The sequence below is a fragment of the Grampus griseus genome (assembly GCF_964374135.1).
Source record: "Grampus griseus genome assembly, chromosome: 1".
Lineage (NCBI taxonomy): Eukaryota > Metazoa > Chordata > Mammalia > Artiodactyla > Delphinidae > Grampus > Grampus griseus.
This window is the reverse complement of record NC_139017.1, coordinates 52094627-52119307: the sequence shown is the minus strand read 5'-3', so window position 1 is coordinate 52119307 and position 24681 is coordinate 52094627. Positions and strand designations below refer to the sequence as shown.

The following is a 24681-nucleotide window of genomic DNA, read 5'->3' as shown; positions in this document are numbered from 1 at the left end:
CCTCTGCGCCCGAGCCAGCGTACGTCTGCTGCGCTCTTGCGTGCCGCCGCCGCCGCCGCGAGTTCGCATCTTGTGAGCCACCGACCAATGGGACAGAAGCCAATGCCTGACGTCCTCTGTGATTGGCTCTCAGCAGGGAGGTGGTGGCGGAGGGTGGGCCTTAGGGCGTGAACGGTTTTCTGCCGCTCAGCGGGCGGGTGGCGACTCGTGAGGTTCCCGCAATCAGGAAAGGCTGGGAGTCACTGCGATCAGAGGCGACTGTCTCAGAACTGCTTGGCCCTGCCGGGAGGAGGCGCCACTCGCAATTGCAGGTTCCTGCGCTGGGGCAGCGATTCAACCTCACTCCGGTTGGCCGAGGAGGAAAAGGAGAAGGAAAGGGCCGGGCCGGGTCCCCGCCCCTCGCGCCCCAGATGGATGTGCCTGGCCCGGTGACACGGCGGGCGGCGGCGGCGGCGGCGGCCACCATGCTCCTGCGCACGGCTCGGGTCCCGCGCGAGTGCTGGTTCGTGCCCACCGCGCTGCTCTGCGCCTACGGCTTCTTCGCCAGCCTCAGGCCGTCCGAGCCCTTCTTGACCCCGTACCTGCTGGGGCCCGACAAGAACCTGACGAAGAGGGAGGTAGGCGCGGGGGGCGGGCGGGAGGTGGCTCGGCCGGCGCGGGGCGCGGGCGCCGAGATGTGCGGGAAAAGGTGAGAGCGGGCGGAGGGGCTGTAGCTGAGGAAAGGAGGAGTGAGAAAGGCGCTCGAAACGCGGGAGCCATTCTGAGCAGAGATTGCTGACTTTTCTCAGTTGGAAGGCGCTGCCTTAATTCACGCTGTTTTTCTCTCCTGCGTTGGATTGATAGGCCGTGTCTTAGGTGAAGGGCTCGAAACGCGGTTCGGGAGCCCCAGTTCACGTGTGCTTCAGGCGATGTGCTGATGATGCTGTAATGGAACTTAGCCCCACTCTGCTCCGACTGATCCAGCAGTTCCTGCTTGGGGGCGGGGACGGGGGCGGCGGGGAGGAGAATATTTGGAGAATAAAAGGGAAAACAGCAGGTTGTACTTTGGACATGGTAAAGATTTAAATAAATATTTGCTGCCGGAAAGTAAGGAACCAGATGCTGAGTAACTTCTGCTTTCTGAAAGGATCTTCCCTCTACCTGCTGCACCCTCTTCCTTCCCCTACTTTGCATTGTTTACCCTTGAGAGATGGAAGTGCTCAAATAAGGACTGTACAAGACAACAAGAACCCATCATCTTGTCTTGATTTTTGGTTGGGCGAGACTGTGTCCAGGAATACGCTTCCCACACGCTCCCCCAACCCCACCTCCCGGGATAAAAGCAGATATTTAGATGGTATCACATAGTTGGCATTTAATTATAGTTTTTCTTGCGTTGTGAATTGTTGCTTCACGGATGTTAGTTTTGCTCCTTTCTGTTCTGCTGCGACGTTGAGAGTAATTAAGAGTACATAGTCCATGATCAAGAACTTTTTGCTGACTGACTTCCCCAGGAGGATTTATAAGTAAAGTACTTGGAGTGCATTGTGTACTTTAAAAATGTGTTTAACTCTTTAAAGTGTATGGTCAATCTCAACACCAGTTTTTTGAAAAAGAAAGACATTATATTAACTGAAAAAGGACGTAAACTCAAGCTGCTACCACAAAACCCAAGTAAAGCAGATTCAGCATCCTCTTCCTTGAACACTACAAAGCAAGAAAGCTGAGGTCTGGTATTCCTTTCTGGAACAAAAGGGTGAAAGCTGAGTGGGCAGTTGTTAGCTGTTTCTTATTTCTTATGTCTACTTCTCCTCCCACCCTGCCTTCCTGTCCCAGCTGCTGTGAAGTACTCCTCCCATTTAAACCTTACTCTCTACCCTGTGATTAGTAGTCACCTGTTTTGAGTATCCCTGCATAACAGGTCAGAGCAGGATGTAATTACTCATAATCCAGTTTGTTGTTGCATTGCTCCTCCATTTTCAAGGGCACTTAACAGGGAAGGGATTGAACTCTTGGTTGAGGATTTCACTTGAGTTTCCCACATTATCTCACCCCTAGCAAGTGGCACTGACTTTTACCCAACTTCAGATCTACTTCTCAGTCTTATGGACCACTCCACAAGGAACTGTAAGAGTTACTCATTACCTATTTGAATTATAGTATTGGTTAAAAACAATAATAAAGGGGAAAGGGCCAACTCTTGTGAACAGAATGATTCTCCAAGAAGACAATTACTTCAGTAAATACAAGAGAGAATGATTCTGGAGACCCACAGCAAACACCAAATCTGAATTGTAGCCACTGAAGCAGAAATGATACTGTCTGTGAGCTGCTAACAATTAAAATTTCATGTGAACTGCCACGTGATCTGCACAGTTTGTGCACCTTGCCTGAAAGAGAAGCACACGGGGAGAGAAACATGCTCCCATTGTTGATATTTGAAAGCCGAACTGTTTTGTACAAGTGCCCTGGGCAGAATTGCTGTGTGATGTGCCATCATGTGTCCTGTCTTATCAGAAAGCTGCCTAGGTGAGTGAAATATGTTCGAGGCGTATAGCAATAAAGCAGAGGGGCCAGGCCCAGGAAACATTTGCTGAATGTGTAACAAAAACATAGCACACTTCTGTTACTGCACATTAGATGAGGAAGAGGGCAGGGTTTGAAGAAAAATCCAGAAGTCTGGAAAGGGATGTCGTTTGTGTCTGAGGACCTCAGAATCATGGCCGATTCTGATGGTCGTGCACAGTATGGCTCTGTCCACCCTCTCTGGAACCCTAGGTTTTTAAATATCTCTAATAACTGAAATAAATAGGACAACTTGTTCTCCTTTCTGACTGCTTGTTTTCACCAAGGTACAGTTATTTATTTATTTAATATTACATGATTTTTAGGCAAAGCAAATACCAAATCATGGTCAGTCTATTTGTGTTGAATTTTGTATTTCCCTCAGGAGACTTTAGAAGGTCCAAGAGCAGTCATCTTAGATAGAGCTGTTGTTAACCAAGGTCAAAGACAAAAGGAGGAAAAGAAGGTCAGAATTTCCTCTTTCCACTCTCAAAGGATTTTTTTTTCTTAGATTTCAGGAAAACCATTAACCTGTATCACTTTATAAATTTTAAACAGGTTAAAATTTGTCTTTCAGTAGTTGAAAGCCAAACTTTTAATAAAATAGAGCTCTTTATCACCAAAAATTTTTTATCCTTTCATCTTTTCCAGCATGGGATTTGACATTCACTACCTTTCTTTGATACTTTTAAGACATTAAATTTAAAACTATTCTGCCTAATATTGAGAGCCTTACAGAATTTGGCTCTTATCTCCTTAACACCCTTATCTCCCACTACATCCTTCTTCCCCTTGCCTTCTACATGCCCAAGCTCCATCCACGTTAATCTTATAGTCATAAATCCAGTGGATCTAACTTTCTCATCCTTCAAGGTCCATCTCAAAGGAGCAACCCCCCATATTTCCTAACTCCCTTGTCAATAATTTACGTGTATGTGCTCTTCACTGGGTTCAGAACTCCTGGAGAACTGAGGCTTCATTTTATTCTTTTTTTGTTTTCGTAATCTCCATACAGTTTGAAAACAGTGTTGTGCAAATAAGTGCTTACTAAGTAGTTGTCTAATTGAAATGTGATTCTAAAATAAAGTGTAAATCTGAATTAGAGCTTAAAACTGAACAGCTGTTTTCCCTTGACTCTGTGTCTCAGAAGAAAGCACAAACAAGCTCTGATCCAAAGAACTGTGAAAGGCACCTTAGAATAAAATCAGTTCCCTTTGCTCACATGGCAGATTTTTACCTGAGATAAGAAGGTATCGTACAGGTGTGGCCAGTAAGAGTCTATAACCTGTACATTTTGGCATGTGGGAAGTTTCGCTTCAGGATTCAGAGTATCCATCAAAGAAGCATTTCCTGGTGTGACAGCTTCTCCTTGGAGGCATTGAGAGAGAAGGGGTCTTATGGAGACTTTTGGAGACACAGTGGCTAAGCTCTGCATATTGTCTGGTCTTCTCTCTTCATGAAAGCCCCATAAAAGCACCCCTAGGCAGGTTGAAAAAGCTGCTTTATGGTATTAGAAGTAAGCCTGGAACATAGTAGATGATCAACAATAGTTTTCTGATTGAAGAAATGGGGCATTTTAGGGTGGTGGATTCAGAATATCTAGGTGCAGATACTCCCTCTGCCGGTGACTAGCTGGGATAACTTCGGGCAATTCACGTAAGGCCTAGTTTCCTTGGTTGTAAGATAGAGATGATAAAAGCATCTACCGCTTAGCGTTGTTTGGATTAAATGAGGTCATATAGGTGAGGTGATTAGCATAGCGTGTGGTGTCAGTAGAGATGTACTATTATAATGCTGATAATGCTGTGGGAGGGACGGTCCTCTTGGGTTGATGTCTCTCCTAGGAGTAAATTCAGATTTCTCATTGAGAATAAGTTAAAGAGAACATATCTGGTCTTTTTCCCCTGCTTGCCTTTATTTTAGTTTCTACTTGGCATTGCTTTTCCTTATCTTCATTACGTAAACTGTGGTTTTTGTATTAGGAGTGGAATTAGACTCATAAGCATAAACACTTTAAATTGATAATTGAAAGGATGAGGTTTATATAACGAAAACTTCACCGTTAATCGTTTGGGGACAACTAGTATTGAAGGGTATATAACATGTCTAAGTGCAGACAGTATTACTGGAGTGAAGAATCAGTGAAAGTCCCAAGCGGTGTGGTGGAGAACAAAGAAGACTGGGTATGGAAGGAAGGTATTTTTAAAGGGGAAGTGTGGTGGCTAATAGCTTTGTAGTATTATGTTGGGGAAAATGTGAAGGTGAAGAAATATGCAGAGTCAAACAGAGGAGGCAGTTTCACACTTAAGAAAACTGTAGGAGAATGAATAAAACTATAGGCAAAAAAGGAGTGGGAAGTTGCTAATGGAGCACACCTGTGAAGTCTGTAGGGCAGCCTTCACTCCTCACGGCTTTCATCTCAAGGTTGCCCTTATCCCCTTTGGTTTTCTACTGAGAAGCCTCTGACCCTGTGTTAAGTCAGCCGAGTGCACTTTGTTCCTCATTTGATAAAACTTACACACTTGTGAATAAGAATCATTTCTACAGTTCTCGATTATTCTTTCACGCACACATTCAGGCACAAGAAAGCTTCCTGGTAAAGGGAGGTTGCTAGATGATTTGCAAACACAAATTAGACCGGAATTCATGAAGGCGAGGCTATTAGACAAATCACTTTTGATATTCAGCCAGTCAGAAATCAAGTCTGGAATGTATTTCAGATTATGTTTTCCTTTTATAGTTGTTCTCTGCATTGGCAATTATTTTATAATAATTTACTAAAAATAAAATTTTTACTTTATTGTTCCTCTAAAACCTTAAAACAATTAGTTGGGTGAACTGAGGTATACATGAGAGTTAAAAAGTAAGTCAAACCCAAGGATTAGATTGCTCCATCACAAAGTATTTAGACTGTTAGTAAGACTACCTTTCAGAACGCACTTAAAAACTGAGGCCACTGATCCAAACTTTGAAATGATCACTTATAAAACTGACTCGCTTAAAGCCCCAGGAACTTAGTAGGCTATGGGGTAGGTGTAAAAAGAGGGAAAAGTCTCCTACAATGATTGTTATTCGAAGAATGGGGACGACAGTTCAGTTAATTTAATTTGTATTGTCCCAAGTGGTCTGTGTTTCAGCTTCAGTCCTTAAGTCTTTAAACGTATGAAAAAAGAGTAAGTGATTTACATGTACTCTCTCATTTAGTCCTTGCAAGAAACCACCCTGTGGCATAGGTTTTACTTCTCTTTTACTGATAATGGAGATTAAGGCTAAAAGGAACTGAAAAAAAAACTTGCTTAAAATCATACGGCAAATGATGGAACAGAAATTCCAGCTGGGGTCTTTGTGGTTTAAATATTATTTCTACTATCTTCCAATGAAAAATTAATGAAAAAAAAACCTTCCATTTTTTTTCATAGTATAGACATACAAAAAGAAGGACAACAGAGTTGCTTATAATGCTACCATCCACAGATAGTTACTCTGTTAAGACTGTAGGACAGATTTACCTTCTTTATCTATTCATGTTACCCCAAAGAAATGAAACTTAAAATCAGAGAAACCTAATCAAACAGTAGGATCATGGCTCCCTGTTCTGTGGCTAGAAGTAAGAACTGACAATGATTCCAAAACATTTATTTGTTTCCAAAGCATTTATTGAGCCAAGTATCTTCCAAACAGTGTGCGAGCTGTTAGGTTGTGCAAATGAAAGTCAAGTCCACCCTGAAAGAACCTATAAAGCAATGGTTCTAAACTCTGGCTCATAATAAAATCTCCTGGGAGGTTTCTAAAAAATGCCTGCGGCAAGGCATCCACATTTTTGAAAGCTCCTTGGGAGATGTGTAGCCATGGTTAAGAAGCAGTGCCATGAGGTAATTGAGGAGACTGACACATACAAAGCAGTATCAGGAGAGCTTTTTGGGTGGTGGGATACAAACACTATCAGCTGCAGCAAAGTCTTCCAGGATGAGGAAGGCCTTGAACTAGGCTTTGATGAATAGGGAAGATTTTATTAGGAAAAAGACGATGGGGTGGAAACGGAGAAGTATATTCCAAACAATTATCAGAATTGTTGTCAAGATTTCTTTGGTTGATAAAAATGAGATCTTTGAGGTACTGGTAGATTGTTTCATAAGAATAAATTGTTACGAATGTTCCCGGTCCTTTGAGATCACTAACGGGATTTTATCTTTTTTCTACCAGGTCTTCAATGAAATATATCCAGTATGGACTTACTCTTACCTGGTGCTGTTGTTTCCTGTGTTCCTTGCCACAGACTTCCTCCGTTATAAACCTGTTGTTCTGCTGCAGGGACTCAGCCTTATTGTTACATGGTTCATGCTGCTCTATGCCCAGGGACTGCTGGCCATTCAGTTCTTGGAATTCTTCTATGGCATCGCCACAGCCACTGAAATTGCCTATTACTCCTACATCTACAGTGTGGTAGACCTGAGCATGTACCAGAAAGTCACGAGTTACTGTCGAAGTGCCACCTTGGTGGGCTTCACAGTGGGCTCTGTCCTAGGGCAGATCCTCGTCTCAGTGGCAGGCTGGTCCCTATTCAGCCTGAATGTCATCTCTCTTACCTGTGTTTCTGTGGCTTTCGCTGTAGCCTGGTTTCTCCCTATGCCACAGAAGAGTCTTTTCTTTCACCACGTTCCTCCCTCCTGCCAAGGAGCAAATGGCGTCAAGGTACACAATGGTGGCATTGCTACTGATACCTCAGCTTCTAACCACCTTCCGCAGTGGGAAGACGTTGAATCAAAGATCCCTCTAAATACAGAGGAGCCTCCCATGGAGGGACAGGTAAGCACAGCCTTAAGTGCCTGGTGGTTGCTACTCTGGGGCTAGACCAATGGTGAAAAAGCAGACAGGAAAGTCCCTCAATTCATTTGGATTCTGGTTTTATCTTGAGTTGCTTCATTGGTTCATTAATTCATTCATTCAATATAACGTTGATTTATATTAGGGCTGACAAATGTATTTTCCTCTGGAGTAAATGACCTCCGGGACTGGCACAACATTATTATTATTTTTTTTTACTTAAATTTTATTTTAGATTTTTTTTTTTTACATCTTTATTGGAGTATAATTGCTTTACAATGGTGTGTTAGTTTCTGCTTTATAACAAAGTGAATCAGTTATACATATGTTCCCATATCTCTTCCCTCTTGCGTCTCCCTCCCTCCCACCCTCCCTATCCCACCCCTCTAGGTGGTCACAAAGCACCGAGCTGATCTCCCTGTGCTATGTGGCTGCTTCCCACTAGCTATCTATTTTACGTTTGGTAGTGTATATATGTCCATGCCACTCTCTCACTTTGTCACAGCTTACCCTTCCCCCTCCCCATATCCTCAAGTCCATTCTCTAGTAGGCCTGTGTCTTTATTCCTGTCTTACCCCTAGGTTCTTCATGACATTTTTTTTTTCTTAAATTCCATATATATGTGTCTTTCTCTTTCTGACTTACTTCACTCTGTATGACAGACTCTGGGTCTATCCGCCTCATTACAAATAGCTCAATTTCATTTCTTTTTATGGCTGAGTAATATTCCATTGTATATATGTGCCACATCTTCTTTATCCATTCCTCCGATGATGGACACTTAGGTTGTTTCCATCTCCTGGCTATTGTAAATAGAGCTGCAATGAACATTTTGGTACATGACTCTTTTTGAATTATGGTTTTCTCAGGGTATATGCCCAGTAGTGGGATTGCTGGGTCATATGGTATTTCTATTTGTAGTTTTTTAAGGAACCTCCATACTGTTCTCCATAGTGGCTGTACCAATTTACATGCCCACCAGCAGTGCAAGAGGGTTCCCTTTTATTCACACTCTTTCCAGCATTTATTGTTTCTAGATTTTTTGATGATGGCCATTCTGACTGGTGTGAGATGATATCTCATTGTAGTTTTGATTTGCATTTCTCTAATGATTAATGATGTTGAGCATTCTTTCATGTGTTTGTTGGCAGTCTGTATATCTTCTTTGGAGAAATGTCTATTTAGGTCTTCTGCCCATTTTTGGATTGGGTTGTTTGTTTTTTTGTTATTGAGCTGCTGGCACAACATTATATTGCTCATGTTGGAGATGTCTTAGAAGCCACAGCAATGTCTGCCTCTTCTTCATCTTTCTATCCTCAGAACTTGGTATGTAAAGGAAGCTCTAGAAAAAATTTTCTAAATGAATAGGTGAAATGATTCCAATAAATGATGAATATCTACTTCCAGTTTCTGAATTGAAGTCCACAGTATGTAAGGATAGGAAGTTATCTTCCTCATCTGTGCTGAAAACTATGTGTGATACAGGCATACCTCAAGGATATTGTGGGTTTAGTTCCAGACCGCTGAAGTAAAGCAAATATTATAATAAAGCAAGTCACACAATTTTTTTTGTTTCACAGTGCATATAAAAGTTATGTTTGTACTATACTGTAGTCTATTATGTGTGCAATAGCATTATGTAAAAATAATATACATACCTAAATTTAAAAATACATAATTGCCAAAAAATGCCAACCGTCATCTGGGCCTTCAGCGAGTCGTAATCTTTTTGCTGGTGGAGGGTCTTGCCACGATCTTGTTGGCTGCTGACTGATCAGGGTGGTGGTTGCTGAAGGTTGGGGCGCTGTGGCAATGTCTTAAAATAAGACAGCAGTGAAGTTTGCCGCATCGATTGACTCTTCCTTCAGGAATGATTTCTCTGCAGCATCAATGCTGTTTGATAGCATTTTACCCATAGTAGAATTTCTTTGAAAATTGGAGTCAGTCCTCTTAAACCCTGCTTTATGAGCTAAGTTTATGTAATGCGCTAAATTCTTGGTTGTCCTTTCAACAGTCTTCACAGCATCTTTACCAGGAGTAGATTCCATCTCAAGAAACCACTTTCTTTGTTCATCCATTGGAAGCAGCTGCTTATCCATTCAAGTTTTATCATAAAATTGCAGCAGTTCAGTCACAACTTCAGGTTTCACTTCTAATTCTAGTTTTTTTGCTATTTCCACCACATCTACAGTTATTTTCTCCACTGAAGTCTTGAACCCCTCAAAGTCATCCATGAAACAAAAGTTTTACAACACAATGGTTTATTCTGACACATTTCGTTTACTTTTTTATAATGTGATCACTGCCCACTAAACTGATTTTATTACCAACTAATGAGGTGAAATCTAAAATTTAAAAAACTCTGTCCTAGACCACCTTGATATTTGTTATTTATAGATATGCAAAATGTCAGTACTTGATATGGTGAAGAATTATAAACTTTTAGAGTTAGAAGTGATTCTAACCACAAATCATATAACAATCAGAGCATGTTAAAGGGACTTTAGGTCACATCACCCTTTCATTTTAGAGATAAGGATTCAGATCCAACACTAGTGAGTCGTGCAAAATTACACACATGTACTCCTAGACATAATTTTAGAGCAGATATGAAATCCACTTCAATCTGTACCTTGCTCCATGAAGTCTTTCGGTGGGATAACAACATGGTCAGAACCATCATGTTGGCCATGGTGAGGTAAAATTAGGATTCAAGTCAGTTTCATGGTCTCCTTGGCTCAGCTACCGACACCAGGACAGGCAAGCAGTGCTGCTTGGCAGCTGTACAGCCCTAAAATACTGCTTGCTTTTCTTTGACGAGCTTGAAGGAAAATTAGAATGTGGATATTGGAGATCACAGTGCCATCTTAAGTTGACAAAGCCCATCAATGAACCATAAATGATAATCATGGTAATTACAGTAAAGAAGAGTTCTAGGTCAGTGGGTGGTTTTATCTTGACTTAAAAAGAGGGAAAATGAGGTCGAAGTCAAAGTGATAGCCCAGTCCACAAGTTATCTTAGAGTATTTGTAAGTTGATTTTCAGAATGAGTCCTACTGCTTTGGGGCAGAGGGTGCTGACATTGCAGGAGGAGGAGCTGCCAAAGCCAGTGATTTTCTTTCCCAAACAGGCAACTGGACTCATTTTGTGCTTGGCATATAGTTGGACATGATTTTTTTTAAGTAGCTTATCCATTAGAAATGATGTAAATTAAACCAACTCTTTAGCACAGGGCTTGACATGAGATTAATGCTTAATAAATATCTGTTAATAAAACTATACTTTTATTTGTAGACTGACACCTTTTACTATTAGGAAGCATTCTTTGTGTGTGTGTGTGTGTGTGTGTGTGTGTGTGTGTGTGTGTGAGTTCCATAAAACACAGACAGCAGCAAAATAACTGTTTTTATTTTGTACTCAATATCATTTATAGAAGCAGAGTATAGTGGATTTTGAAGAAGGGAGGCAGTCCCCAGTACTAGTACTTACCAGCAGGGTGACCTTGGGCCAGTTTCTTAATTCTTTGTGACTTTTAGTTCCCTCATTCATATACCTACCTCATAGGGCTATTTCAAGTATTAAATAAAGCCATGTAGAGCTTTCAAATTAGTATACATAAGTAGGTAATCAATACACGGTAATTTCTATTATTATCTTTATCATTAGATATGAATAATCAAGAACAGCTTTGTACCTTCACTGTAGATCTTTATTTGTGAGGCTGTAAATAATTTCTCATCTTCCCTTTGAATTTGTTGAAGGTATTCTGGGCCTTATGAAGAGTTATGAGAGTCTGGTACTAATTCCATCACAAGTTCTTTTTCTTTTTTTTTCTCTTTTTCTTTTCTTTTTTTTTTTTTTTACTTTTTGGTCACACCGCGTGGCATGCGGTATCTTAGTTCCCCCGACCAGGGATGGAACCTGTGCCCGCTGCAGTGGAAGTGCGGAGTCTTAACTGCTGGACCACCAGGGAAGTCCCACAAATTCTTTTTCTTTAACTGAGTTAGGCTACCCCTAAATGTAGAGTGTTAAATCAGATGATCACTAAGCTTTACTTGACTCTAGAATCCTGAGTTTTGTGAGCTGACTGATGTGAAGGTACTCTCTTTTTTCTTTTGTTTCCCAGGCATACCATGAACAACTTCTCCTTTCCTCTCCAGTCCCTCATATATGTAGGGATACACAGAAGTAATTTAATTGAAATCATCAGCCCTTGACTTAAATCTTCATAGTCTAGGCATTAAACCCTAGTTATCCCCTCCCCCTACATTTTCCTATTGTATATAGAAGAAAATGCAAAATTCTGATCATGGCCTACAAAACGCCATACAATTTGGCTGCTTGCCAACCTCTCTGACCTTATCTCTCACTTGGGCTGAAACACATCAAGCTTGTTCCCACCTCAGAACTTCAAATCAGGAGATTGTGTCAGTCAGGACTGCCCTTCATTCTGATCTTCATGGCTGGTTCCTTTATGTCACTCAGGTCACAGCTCGGACATCAGCTTTTCAGAAAGCCATTTAACACTCTTAGCAATCATTACTCCATTCCAAAGTCACTTGCTAGCCCATTACCCTTTTTACTTTCTTTATAGTATTATTCCTACTATAAGCTCTCTTTTATGTGTGTGTTTATCATCTGTCTCTCTTACTCCAGTGTTAATTTCATAAGGGCAGGGCAGTTAATTTCATGGCCTTAACAGGGTGATTATGGTGGGTTTTTTCCTGCCTCTGTCTCCCAGCTTACGCAAGGCATGCAAAGTCCAGCAGCAGCTGAAAGTTAAAACCATGGGATCAACCTTTTATTTCTAGCTAGACAAGTGAGAAAGTGGGGGGCTTGCATGTTGAGGAGTGAGGGGGTCATCCCCATTGGTCTTTTTCTCCCCAGTTACCACATCTCCCCTGCAACCTCAGTGATGGCAGAGGCCTTCACTGAGAAATGGCCTGTGTCTCTGGACAAAGGAACAGATTAAGAGGCTCCTATTGTCTGAAGAATGTGGGGGCATGCCCGTTATTTTTCTTTCTTTTCTCTTGCTATTTAAAGTGACAAGAACAGATACTACACTTGATCTTAGCCAAAAGGCTGAGATGAAATAGACAAAATAAACTTTAAGCTAAAATTACTGTCAAGTATAAATTTTACTAATATAGTAATTCCAAAGGACCAAGGAGCAGGGCAGTGGCTTTATTGAGAACCCAGGATTTATGAGCGTCCACCGTGCCCAGTCACTTTTAAATCATCAGCACAGCCCTATAATTCAGATATTTAGGTGAAGTGACTTGCCCAGGGTCACACAGCTAAGTGAGAGTCTTCTGGGACCAACAGTAGCTTTTGCAAAGGCGTCTCTTGCTATACTTAATCACTGCCACCCTCTGACACTCACATTCTTTCTTTTTATACTATTCTGTTTCCTTGGGTCAAAGAATCCGACCCCTGAATTAAGGTTAAATAGGAATTAGTGGCAGATCAAAAGCCAAAATCGCTTCAAGATATTCTTTTAATTCCCCCATGTAATGCCTTTAGTCACAAAAATATAGAACAATATAGAAAATTACAAGTCAAGCGACCTTAGTATTCACAGGCAAGCACTAATATATTTTAATGTACCATGATCATATTAAAATAGAAATAACTATGAAACATTTTCTGCGGAGAAGCAGCCCCTGCGGCAGGCAGCAGGAAGGGACAGGAAGGCTGCACGGCGCCCAGGCCTCCGATGGCCTAGGTCTCACCCCGCAGCGCACTGTTGATGCGCCGGAACGCTGCTTCCTTCTCCGAGTCTAGGTCTTCGTTGGTGACCCGGAAACCCAGCTTAGGGGCTGGGGGCAGCCTCAGAGGCTCCCCTCGCCTGTGCGGCAGCAGAGGAATCCTGCGTTTTCGGGGCCTGGGACCGTCAGGTGTGAGGGAGTCGTTCGTCCAGGGCCGTTTCTGCCCTCTTGTTACCTCCACATCTTTGTCAGGCTGGCTTTTCCTCTGGGAAACCACCGGAGCTGCAGAGGGCGACGGAGGGCCCTCCTTGCTCCCTTTCTTTGCAGACTTCTGGGGCAGCCCTTGCGGTATGGCGGGACCCCTCCTTCTCTTCACTGGCGGGAAACCGCGGGTGGAGCTATATGAGCTCGTGATGGCGTTTCTTTGGAGGCAGGAGCTCATACAAGAGGTCTGCAGTTTCCTGTTGGATCTGTCTTCTGCCCTCTTGGCGTGGAGGTCTCTCTGCAGAGGTCCAGGCCTGGGCACGAAGAAGGAGCCCCCCAGGGGCCTAAATGCAGATCGTGCGCCCCCGGTGTCATCGGGGCCGCTTCTCTGGTCTTCGTTCCTCCCTGTGACTGTGGGGACTTCCTCCTGCTTGGCCATCCCTTGCCCGCTCTCTCCCAGGGCCCTCAACACCGTCTTATCTGTGCTGTAGTTCGGGACACAGCTGGGTGTCGTGGGCAGCACTGGCTGCCCCCGCGCCACACTGACAGTGACTGTGTCCACTGCGGACACTGAGCTGCGGGATGTCGTGGAGGTGCGAGCACCCATCACCGCCTTCTTCCGATGGCCTCGACTGCAGATGGAGATAAGGACCCCCAGAAAGGAGCGCAGGGTCTGCGGGATGGTAGAATGGGGTCTCAGAGACTCTGTGGCAAAGCGCAGATGCAGAGTCACTGGACACTTGTGGGCTGGCCTGCGAGTGGATAGCTGGCCATAGACAGCTGGGTGACCCGGGCCGGCCACGGGAAGTCGGTGGGCGCGGGGAGCGGGCTGGGGGCAGCCGAACCCTCCTGGCAGGTGCTGGTCCCCCAGTGCCCGGGGCGGGGGTGAGGGGCAGGGCCTACCTAAGTAACTACCCCTAGAGAACTTGGGTGAGGTCGGTCCTTGGATAGAGAGCTGGGCTCCGAGCACTCTCCTTCAGCTGTCAACTCGGCCAAAAGCGGAGTGCGCTCTCTTTGGCCTGTTGCCTTTTTATACTCTGCAACCTGTGAGCGAACAATGGGCGTGTGTTCGCAGGGCGCAAAAGTTTAGGGAGGGGTGGCGCATGCGCAGAGTACACGTCAGGCCCTGGGGCGCGCAGGTGAGGATGCGCGCCCCTGGACCGTCTAGCGCTTCTGAATCTCCCGGGGGTCTGAGGGTTGGAGGTGTTTGCCTTGAGGGTGATGAGCTTCTTGGCAGGGCAGCTGCCCCTTCTCCCCCGGCCGGCTCTAACTGTACAGGTTGGGTCCCCGGCCACCAGAGCGGGAAAGCTGGAGAGCAGGGTACCTGGCTCAGCAGCCGCCGCCCGAGGTGGCAGATTTGGCATCAGCGCCTGTGCGTCCGCCTGCCCTCCCACCTGGTAACATTGGAGGAGAGAGCCGCTAAGAACAGAAGTGCCAAAAAAACCCCCCAAAAAACCCAGAAGTGCCCAAGCCACCGAGATCCTGCTGGGGTGACAACTGAAGGGGCAGGCAGGGCGGGCTGGGAGGGACATATATACCAGGTCCAAACCCAGAAAGATCTGAAATGCACGAGTCAGAGTGAAAGTCCAGAATCATCCTTGGGCTTTGGGCTGAGCTGGAAGTATAGCCAAACTCTTCAAGGTCTCCAGCTCCACCTGCAGTTTCTGCCTGGCTGGGACATTGCCCCAGAGTGGGGTTAAGTTTAAGGAGTCGAAGGAGGCATACATTTCCATCCTCTGGATCACTGCTCACCAAAAAATACATAATGCCAGGCACATATGTAATTTTGAATTTTCTAATGAACACACCAGGAAAATGAAAATGGTGGAGTCAATGTAAATAATAGATTTTTAATTCAGTATCTGCAAAATGTTAGAATTTTTACATGTGGCACGAGAAATGTGGTCATATTACGAGGGCTTGAGAGCCGCATGGAGCAAGATAGAGGACAAACAGCATGCAGTTGAAACTCTAAGAAGTGAACGCTAACAGGCAGATGGGGCCTGGAAGTCCAAAGTTGAATAACAGCACTCAGGACCTATTTGTTGATTATGTTAATGAGTCATGGTAAATAGAATATAAGGAAAACCAACATTTATTGAGCACTTGCTACATACTGAATAATGCTTATCTAGTTCTTGCAATAACCTGTTGAAGTAAGCATTAATTTCCATTTTACTGTAAAAAGCCTAAGATTCAGAAATTTTTCTCATCTGAGTGTAGACAAGTACGCTGCTGATTCATCATCTCAGCTCCCATTTATTTTGACCTGGGTACCAGACACTGTGCCAAAAATCTTATATTCATTATCTCATTCTTACTAAAACTACTATCATTAAAACTCTATGATATAGGTATCACTGTCTCCATTTTACAGGTGAGGGAACTGGAGCTCTACTGATTTTATTTAAAAGATTCATACTTAATTTTTTAAGTAAACAATACAGAAAACTACATAAAAAGAAGTCAAAATAATCTGAACTGCTGGGTGCAAAGATTACCACTGTTAATATTTTAGTGCCCTTTCTAAATATCACTGTTTGTACAGATTTTATAGTAAATGAAATTATAACCTACATGTAGGTTTATAACTTTATGGTTTTTTACTCAGTGTTAATTCAAGACTGATCTTTCTTTCTTTTCATGTCAGAATAGCCTTCAGAACCCAAAGAATTGAAACCATAATGGTGAAAGTGACTGGGGGGAGGTTTGTGTTGGGCAGTATTCTGTCTTTCTCACCAGGCTGGCCCTGAGCACTAAAAGTCAGGATCAGAAAGACTTGTGTGAAGGACAAAGTCTGTCTTTTGACCCTCCCCATTTTTTTTCATTTGTGGTCACAGCCTTTCCCTCTGGATATCTCCAGTTGGGCCCCTGCCAATGGATATGTCTGAGTTGGGATGGAGGGAGAGAGTGTGTAGCCGTATATGGCTGTGCCCCCTACCTTTGGCAGCTTAATGCCCTTGAAGCTCAGATAGGTGTTATCTCCCCTGAAAAAGAGTAGCCAAAGGCAGGTCTCTGTGCCAACTCTTAAAAGGTTTCCAGTGCCCCTGAACTAGGGCTTATGAACTAGGGCTCTACGAGATACCAGGCAAAGGCAAGAATGAGTATTCTTGGAACAAGATAAGTGCACAGCAGGCCAGGGCAGGACAGAGTGTCCCAGAAGCCTTTTATGGTGGAAGAGAACTTTATCATTGCCAATTCTTAAGTACACCTTGAAAGCGCCTTCTTCTGTGATTTTGTTCTTGTTTCCTTTGCTTTGAATGTTGTTCTTAATTGTTTCTCTATTCTAATCTTATCTATCTCCCAAAGCCTGTCTCAAACACCAGTTCTTCCATGATACATATTTTGGTTCCTTTTCCTTGAAACCAGATGTACTATATTTGTCCCCATTGGTTAAGGCTCATTGTATATGTTTGTACTATGTTTTGGGTAATGAAATATCAATATCTGAGAAAATAATGATAGTCTTCCTTTCGTCATGAAAAAAATGTTCATTGTTTATAGCAAGAATTAGGATTGTGTCCTTCAACAGCACAATAAAAGAAGCAAACTTATTCTCAAGTTTCCATCCTAGCTATTGGCTTGATAATAGACACATCTCCCTCTGCATATAACTGAGCTAAGAAAAGAGTAGCATTTAACTTGGTATTATAAACACCTAACTATACCTATTAAAAGGTTCTATTTAAAGAAGGGGCTGCACAGAAATTAACGTAAAATGGATTAAAGACTTAAATGTAAGACCTGAAATCATAAAACGCCTTAGAAGAAGACATACGTGGTAAGCTCCTTGACATCTGTCTTGGCAATGTGTTTTTTAATTTGACACCAAGAGCAAAAATAAGTGGGACAACGTCAAACTAAAAAGCTTCTATACAACAAAGAAAAGCATCAACAAAATGAAAAGGCAACCTACTGAATGGGAGAAAATATCTGCAAATCATATGTCTGATAAGGGGTTAATATCCAAATTATAAAATGAACTCATACAACTCAATAGCAAAAAAAGAATCCAATTTAAAAATGAGCAGAAGATCTGAATAGACATTTTTCCCAAGAAGACATTCAGATGGCCAACAGGTACATGTAAAGATGCTCAATGTCACTAATCATCAGGGGAATGCAACTCAAAACCAGAATGAGATATCACCTCACACCTGTTAGAATGACTGTTATCAAAAAGATAAGAAATAAGTGTTGGTGAGGATGTGGAGAAAAGTGAACCCTCGTGCACTATTGGTGAGAATGTAAATTGTTGCAGTCACTGGAAAACGGTGTGGAGGTTCCTCAAAAATTAAAAATCAGGGACTTCCCTGGTGGCGCAGTGGTTAAGAATCGGCCTGCCAGTACAGGGAACATGGGTTTGATCCCTGGTCCAGGAAGATCCCTCATGCCACGGAGCAACTAAGCCCATGCGCCACAACTACTGAGCCCACACGCCACAACTAACGAAGCCTGTGCACCTAGAGCCCATGCTCCGCAACAAGAGAAGCCACCACAATGAGAAGCCTGTGCACCACAACGAAGAGTAATCTCCACTCGCCGCAACTAGGGAAAGCCCTCATGCAGCAACGAAGACCCGACGCAGCCAAAACTAAATAAATTAAATAAATAAATTAAAAAAAATCAGACTACCACATGATTCAAGGATTCTACTTCTAGGTATATATCCAAAGAAAATGGAAACACTAACTCAAAAAGATACAGGCACCCACCAATTCACTGCAGCATTATTTACAATAGCCAAGATATGGAAACAACCTAAGGGTCCATCAGTGGATGAATGAATAAAGAAAATGTGGTATACGGACAAATTTATATACACACTGGAACACTATTTATTCACCCATTAAAAAGCGAATGAAGTCTTGCCATTTGCAACAATGTGGATGGACTTAGAGGGCATTATACTAAGTGAAGTAAGTCAGACAGAGAAAGACAAATATTGCATGATCTCATTTATATGTGGAAACTAAAAACAAAACAAAACAAAAACCCCAAGCTCATAGATACAGAGAACAGACTGGTAGTTGCCAGAGGAAGGGGGTAGGGGGTAGCAAAATGGGTAAAGGGGAGTCAAAAGGTAAAACTCCCAGTTGTAAATAAGTCTTGGGGATGTAATGTACAGCATGGTGACTATAATTAGTAATACCATATTGCATATTTGAAAGTTGCTAGGAGAGTAGATCTTAAAACTTCTCATCACAGGAAAAAAAATTATAACTGTATGGTGACAGATATTGACTAGGCTTATTGTGGTGATCATTTCACATTGTATACAAATATAAAATCATTGTTATATACCTAAAACTAGTATAAAGTTAAAGGTCAATTATACCTCAGTTTTTAAAAATAAAGGAGAAAGGGCTGACAGCAGGTGGGAGTAGTCATTTTACATCTGTAGGTTCTCATGTGCAAGATATGGGTTCCAGCCAGCAAGCGGGTTGAATCATGCTGCTGCCATTGGTGTTAATAATGTGTAACATGGCTCCTGTCACACATCCTGGCTCTTATATGCTAATTCACAGTTAGCTTCCTCTTGGTCCCTTTGGATTCTCTCATTTTGCCTTCCCATGTTAGTTGCAAAAGTAAAAGTTCCTATGTTCTGAGCGAGGCTCCGGAATTATGGCAACCTTTGATAGCTATTTCACAGGATGTCTGGAATCTCATATTGACTTCTTGGCATAGTCCAGGGATGATGGTACATAGTAATGTTTTGATTCACTCAGTTACATGCATAGTAGCTTTATTACTTCATTGTAATAGTAATATTTCCCATAAATACTGGGTAACAGAAAAAGTGTAAGGAAGAAAATTAAAATCACTGATTACCCCATCAGCCAGAGAGAACTGCTGCTAATATTTTGATTTATTTCTTTCTAAGATTTCTGTCTTAACTATTATCTTTCAGTGAATCTGATAGGTTCTCATTCATGGATTCTACCTGAACAGTGATTTACTAGGGTTGCTAATTATTGCGCTTTTTTTTTTTGGTTGCGTTGGGCTTGTGGGCTTTCTCTAGTTGCGGTGAGCGGGAGCTACACTGCGTTGCGGTGCGCGGGCTTCTCATTGCGGTGGCTTCTCTTCTTGCGGACTACGGGCTCTAGGCGCGTGGGCTTCACTAGTTGTGGCTCACGGGCTGTAGAGTGCAGGCTCAGTAGTTGTGGCGCACAGGCTTAGTTGCTCTGCAGCATGTGGGATCTTCCCGGAACAGGGCTTGAACCCGTGTCCCCTGCATTGGCACGTGGATTCTTAACCACTGCGCCACCAGGGAAGCCCAAATTATTGCTTATTCTTAATGTTGCTTGCCACTGTATGGGGAGATATGGAATGTCATCTCCCTTTGGCTAAAGTACGCGATTTCTGACCATCTTTCTACCTTCATTTTGTAAACAGTATATCATTTGCTGGATGTACTAATGTTTATAGAGCATTCAAAGCAAAAATTATATAAGAATGTGTTTTTTTCCCCAGGGGGATAAATGTAATTGCTAAGAAGTTTATACACACACACACACACACACGTATATGAAATAAGCAATTGGTTTTCACAAGGAACAAGAAAAAAGTCTGTTGAATAGAAAATTGAGTCTATACAATTGCTTTCTGTACAGTTGCCTTCTTCCCTTTTTCTGTGTAGGAATCCAAGCCAGACCGTCTCCTTGTGCTGAAGGTCCTGTGGAATGATTTCCTGGTGTGCTACTCTTCTCGCCCTCTGCTCTGCTGGTCCGTGTGGTGGGCCCTCTCCACCTGCGGCTATTTTCAAGTCGTGAACTATGCACAGGGCCTGTGGGAGCAGGTGATGCCTTCTCGTCATGCTGCCATCTATAACGGTGGCGTGGAGGCCGTTTCAACCTTACTGGGTAAGCAGTGCAGGGTGGTAGGGCAGCTTGGGAGGGGGAGATTCCTCTGGTAGTGAAGTCAACCATAATCAGATTTTCTCTCCCCTCCCAAGTTTGAAGTAACCCCAGAGAATGGATTACTTATTTTGAGCTCTGATTTTATAATTTAGGAGGACAATTTAGAATTGCACATGAGGTGGAGGGCTATGACTAACAAACTTAAATTCTTTTAACCTTTGGGAAACCTAATATAATAGTCCTCTAAATTGTCTTCTTATCTAGGTTTCCATTATCTCTGATTTACTGGGTTCTTCTGCCACTTGTTGAAAAACTTGGAGTAACCTATACAATACTTTATAACAGCAGTAGCAAATATATTGTTTATATGTGCCAAGCGCTGCTCTAAAGACTTTATGTATGTTCACTCAGTCCTCACAGAATTCCTAAGATAGGTGTAATTATTATCCCCAGCTTACAGTTAAGGAAGCTGTGGACAGATAGGTTAATCACTTGGCCAAGATGATATAGATGGTAAGTGGTAAAGTCGCGGTTTGAACTCAGAGCCTGTGTCTTTGGCCATTTTATTCTGTTGTCCCTTTCTAATTTGTCGACCCACCTCAGAAGGTTTTGGAAAACTTTATATGATTTCTGTAAACACTTAAAACTGTGACTGGCACTTAGAAAGCACTCCATACATTTTAGCTATCGTTATCATAATCATCATCATTTTACCACATAATAAACTGCCCCTCAGTTGGGAAGAGAGATGAGCCATCCTGCCGTGTTGCCAAGCTGCAAGCAGTGGTTCTTTTTGATTCTCGCCTCTGTGTCCGCCTCAGTAGTTTTTCCTTAGCAGCATCCCTGGCTCTGTATCCTCCTTTTCCTTCTCATTACCAGCTGCCCTAGTTCAGTCTCTCATCATCTCTCCATGGCTCCATACTATTTATTCCATCAAGTCCAAAATTCTCTGCCTGTCTTTCAAGGCCCTCCATAATCTTAAGTTACCCTGTTTAAAAGTTAAAAGATCTTAAAATGTAATAATCTAAGATGAATTTTTAATTTATTGAAATAGTATTTGTGTAGCAAAATGACAAATTTTCTCTTTTTGTTTTGTAGGTGCTGTTGCTGTGTTTGCAGTTGGTTACATAAAATTATCCTGGTCCACTTGGGGAGAATTGACATTGTCTCTGTTTTCTCTCCTGATTGCTGCTGCAGTGTACATCATGGACACCGTGGGTAACATTTGGGTGTGCTACGCATCCTACGTTGTCTTCAGAATCATCTACATGTTACTCATCACTATAGCAACGTATGTATTTTGATTCAAAGAACCATTAGGAAGAGCTGACAGGATTAGCTTTTTGGTTTCTTTACAAATTAAATTTTCTGGTTAAAAGAGGCAAATGGGAGGAAGCATTATATGTGTATTGCCAGTTTTTCTCCTGAGGAAGCATTTAGGCAAGGTTCTTTATTTCCTTGTTTAAATGTTCCTGCTGTTTTCAGATGTTTGCATGGGGTTTACATCATTTAGCAACAAAATATTCTTCACTTGGTTGGGAAGGGAATTGACAGTAGAAAGTACGGGCTACTCTTCACACTATCGTGGAAGTAATTCTTGTCTATGCATTCTTTTTATTTATTTTTTAAGTTTTCAGATTGCTGCAAACCTCAGCATGGAGCGCTACGCCCTAGTGTTTGGTGTAAATACCTTCATCGCTCTGGCACTGCAGACTCTGCTTACTCTAATTGTGGTAGATGCCAGTGGCCTTGGCTTGGAAATTACCCCTCAGGTAAGATCTCTGTTTCGGTACTGAAGATGTTATGAGTTGATCAGGGTAACAGAAGTGGAGCATGCTTCATGGAAACAAATTCAAACAATATCATCTTTTTGATGAGGCCCTAGAACATTTCTGTGTGTAATTAACCAGCCTGGTGGAGCTGAGAGGTAATATTGGTTCCTTCCAGGCCAAGCCCTTCTGCTTCCTCATCCATTATTTCCCTCCATTTTAAATTCTGTGCCTGGAATACTACATCTCATGTTTGAGATGCCATGCTTCACCTCAAAGCTCTCTAAGTCTCCTGCTTCTTTATTTAAAACACCCCTCACCCAAATACCAAGGTAATGGCTTCCTGTTGCTGAATAGCATTATGATTCTTAACATATGACCTATTGAGAAAACACCTGCACAAACAGAGACAGTGTGAATAATTTTATTCACTCAGGAATTGTATAGTTGTATATGCCTTCTTGATTGTGAGTTGTAGGTAGGGCTTGTTCTGTACTTCAGCAAAATGGGCAATTGAATAAAAAAGTGCCTACCGTACCTCATCTCAGCCCAAATGATTCCATCTCCATTATTCCTTCCTTACATATTAGTTTTCTTAGAATACAAAGACCTAACATGTTAGCAGTAAGTAACTTTGTTTTTACTGAGGAGGTCTAAAAGAGAAATAGGTAATGTGCATTGAGTGCTTTCTATGTGCCGGGTACTTTATATAGAATTGTGCAGTGTTGTTATCAGGATTAGACATCAAGAAAATGAGTCTGAGAGATGTTGTGTTGTTTAAGGTCACAGTCAATAATAGTATGGCAGAACCAGGATTCAAACCAGCATCTGACTCCAAAGCTTAGGCATCTCCCACTGCATCATGCTGCCTCACAAAAGGATGGGGGAGGGGGTGGACAGAGCAGAGGAATGGGAACTTATTACTTTCTTTTAAGTAAGAATTACTTAAGTGTTTCCCAGTTACTACCTGCAATAAAAACCTTGAGAAGACCTCTCAAGGGCTAGGTACTTTCATTTGGGGTGGAGGGTAGAAGAGTAACTAGGTGCTTGTCATCTTGCTATAAAAGTGGTAGGTTTAAACGTATGGAATAATAGAATTTTGTGGGCTGTGCTGAAACTTGTAACTGCCATGATTAATTAACGAGTTTCCTATAGGAAAATAAAACAGAATTTTAAAGGACCTGGCTCAGAGTGTTAGCTTATCAGTAGTTAGTAAGTTATTTTAAGAACAAAAATGATGATGATGTTGATAAACAACATAGTTACATTAAAATATTGGCTCGGAGGGACTTCCCTGGTGTCTCAGTAGTTAAGAATCCGCCTGCCAATGCAGGGGACACGGATTCAATTCCTGGTCCAGGAAGATCCCACATGCCGCAGAGCAGCTAAGCCCATGCGCCACAAATACTGAGCCTGTGCCCTAGAGCCCGTGAGCTACAACTACTGAGCCCGCGTGCCACATCTACTGAAGCCCATGTGCCTAGAGCCCGTGCTCCACAACAAAAGAAGCCACCGCAATGAGAAGCCCGCACACCGCAATGAAAAGTAGCCCCCACTTGCCGCAATTAGAGAAAGCCTGCATGCAGCAACGAAGATCCAACACAGTCAAAAAATAAATAAAATTAAAAAAAAATTGGCTTAGAGAAGATTCTTATAAAAAGTAATCTTATAATGGAATATATTGATAGTTGACCTTCTACTGCCCTCTTCTGGGCAAGAGTAGAGGTCTTGATATTCAGAATTTGGCCTGTTAATCATATCAGCTTGATTCAGTTATAACAGCAAGATTCAATTACAACAGCAACAAAAATAAAAACGATAGTATTAACAGCATTAGCATTGTGCTAATAAACATTTGCATACATAATCTCATCCTTTCCCAACAACTCTGCAATTAGGAAATATTATGAATTACAAAATGTTTTGCAAATGAAGTTGAGGCTCAGAGACTGAGTCTCTCAATCCAGGTCATACAGCTAGAAAGGGGGAAGTCGGGATTTGCACCCAAGAATCAGCCTTCAGTATCACCATGCTGTGCTGCCTCTTTGTATCCTCAGTGCCTGGCACATTGTTTAAGCACACAATGTTTTTTGAAGTGTTATAGAGAAACTGAATATACCTTTAATTATGGAGTCTGTTCACATATATGTAATAAAAGAGCTTACCTTCTAATTGATAATTCTATAAATTATTCTTTCCCCCTCTTTAGTTCTTCATCTACGCTGGTTATTTTGCACTCATTGCTGTGGTTTTCCTGACTAATGGTGCAGTCAATATTTTGAAGAAATACAGAAAGCCCCAAGATCCAGAATCAAGTTCTCAAGTGACCACTTCATAACACACTGCTAATGAGCTTCTTATCACAAGAACTCTGCACAGCAGCTGTGCCTGGATGTATTTAATTTTTTAAAGTGTAGACACATATTTATGAGTGTGCATTTCATGGCTTCAAAGCAGCCAGTTGACTATACCTTGTCCTCCTAGAGTAATAGAATACTGTTCAGAAGTGAAGTGTACTTCATGGATTATTTACGAGAGCCAATATGAGGATGACTTTTTTCTGATTTGAAAGTGAGCTTGCTTTTGAAAACCAAGTAATCAAGAGCAATCAAGCAGCACATGGTGGTGTATACTTGCTAGCAAGTGAGTCTGGTGTTTCATAGGTCAAGTACTTCTGTATCAGATTAGCCAGATGCTTGGCCTGGTGGGACCAGGGCTTCACAGGGGCCACAGGTGTTACAGGTCAGAACAGAAATATGTTCTAATAGCACC

General features: G+C 42.3%; 1 protein-coding gene across 3 annotated transcripts; it reads left to right on the top strand.

The window, feature by feature from the left end:
* Positions 1-410: 410 nt before the first annotated feature.
* SLC19A2 (solute carrier family 19 member 2) lies at positions 411-24617 on the top strand (the record flags this gene model as incomplete). 3 transcript variants are annotated; one of them, XM_082673791.1, is made up of 6 exons in its annotated part: positions 411-617; positions 6748-7236; positions 19921-20143; positions 21239-21431; positions 21771-21912; positions 24119-24617. In XM_082673791.1, the coding sequence occupies 6 exons, from the start codon at positions 411-413 to the stop codon at positions 24245-24247; spliced, it is 1383 nt and encodes a 460-aa protein (XP_082529917.1). In that variant the 3' UTR covers positions 24248-24617. The 3 variants fall into 3 exon arrangements, with proteins under 3 accessions (XP_082529917.1, XP_082529916.1, XP_082529918.1); XM_082673790.1 differs by having other exon boundaries at positions 6748-7350; XM_082673792.1 differs by lacking the exon at positions 6748-7236.
* Between the last annotated feature and the right edge of the window lie 64 nt (positions 24618-24681).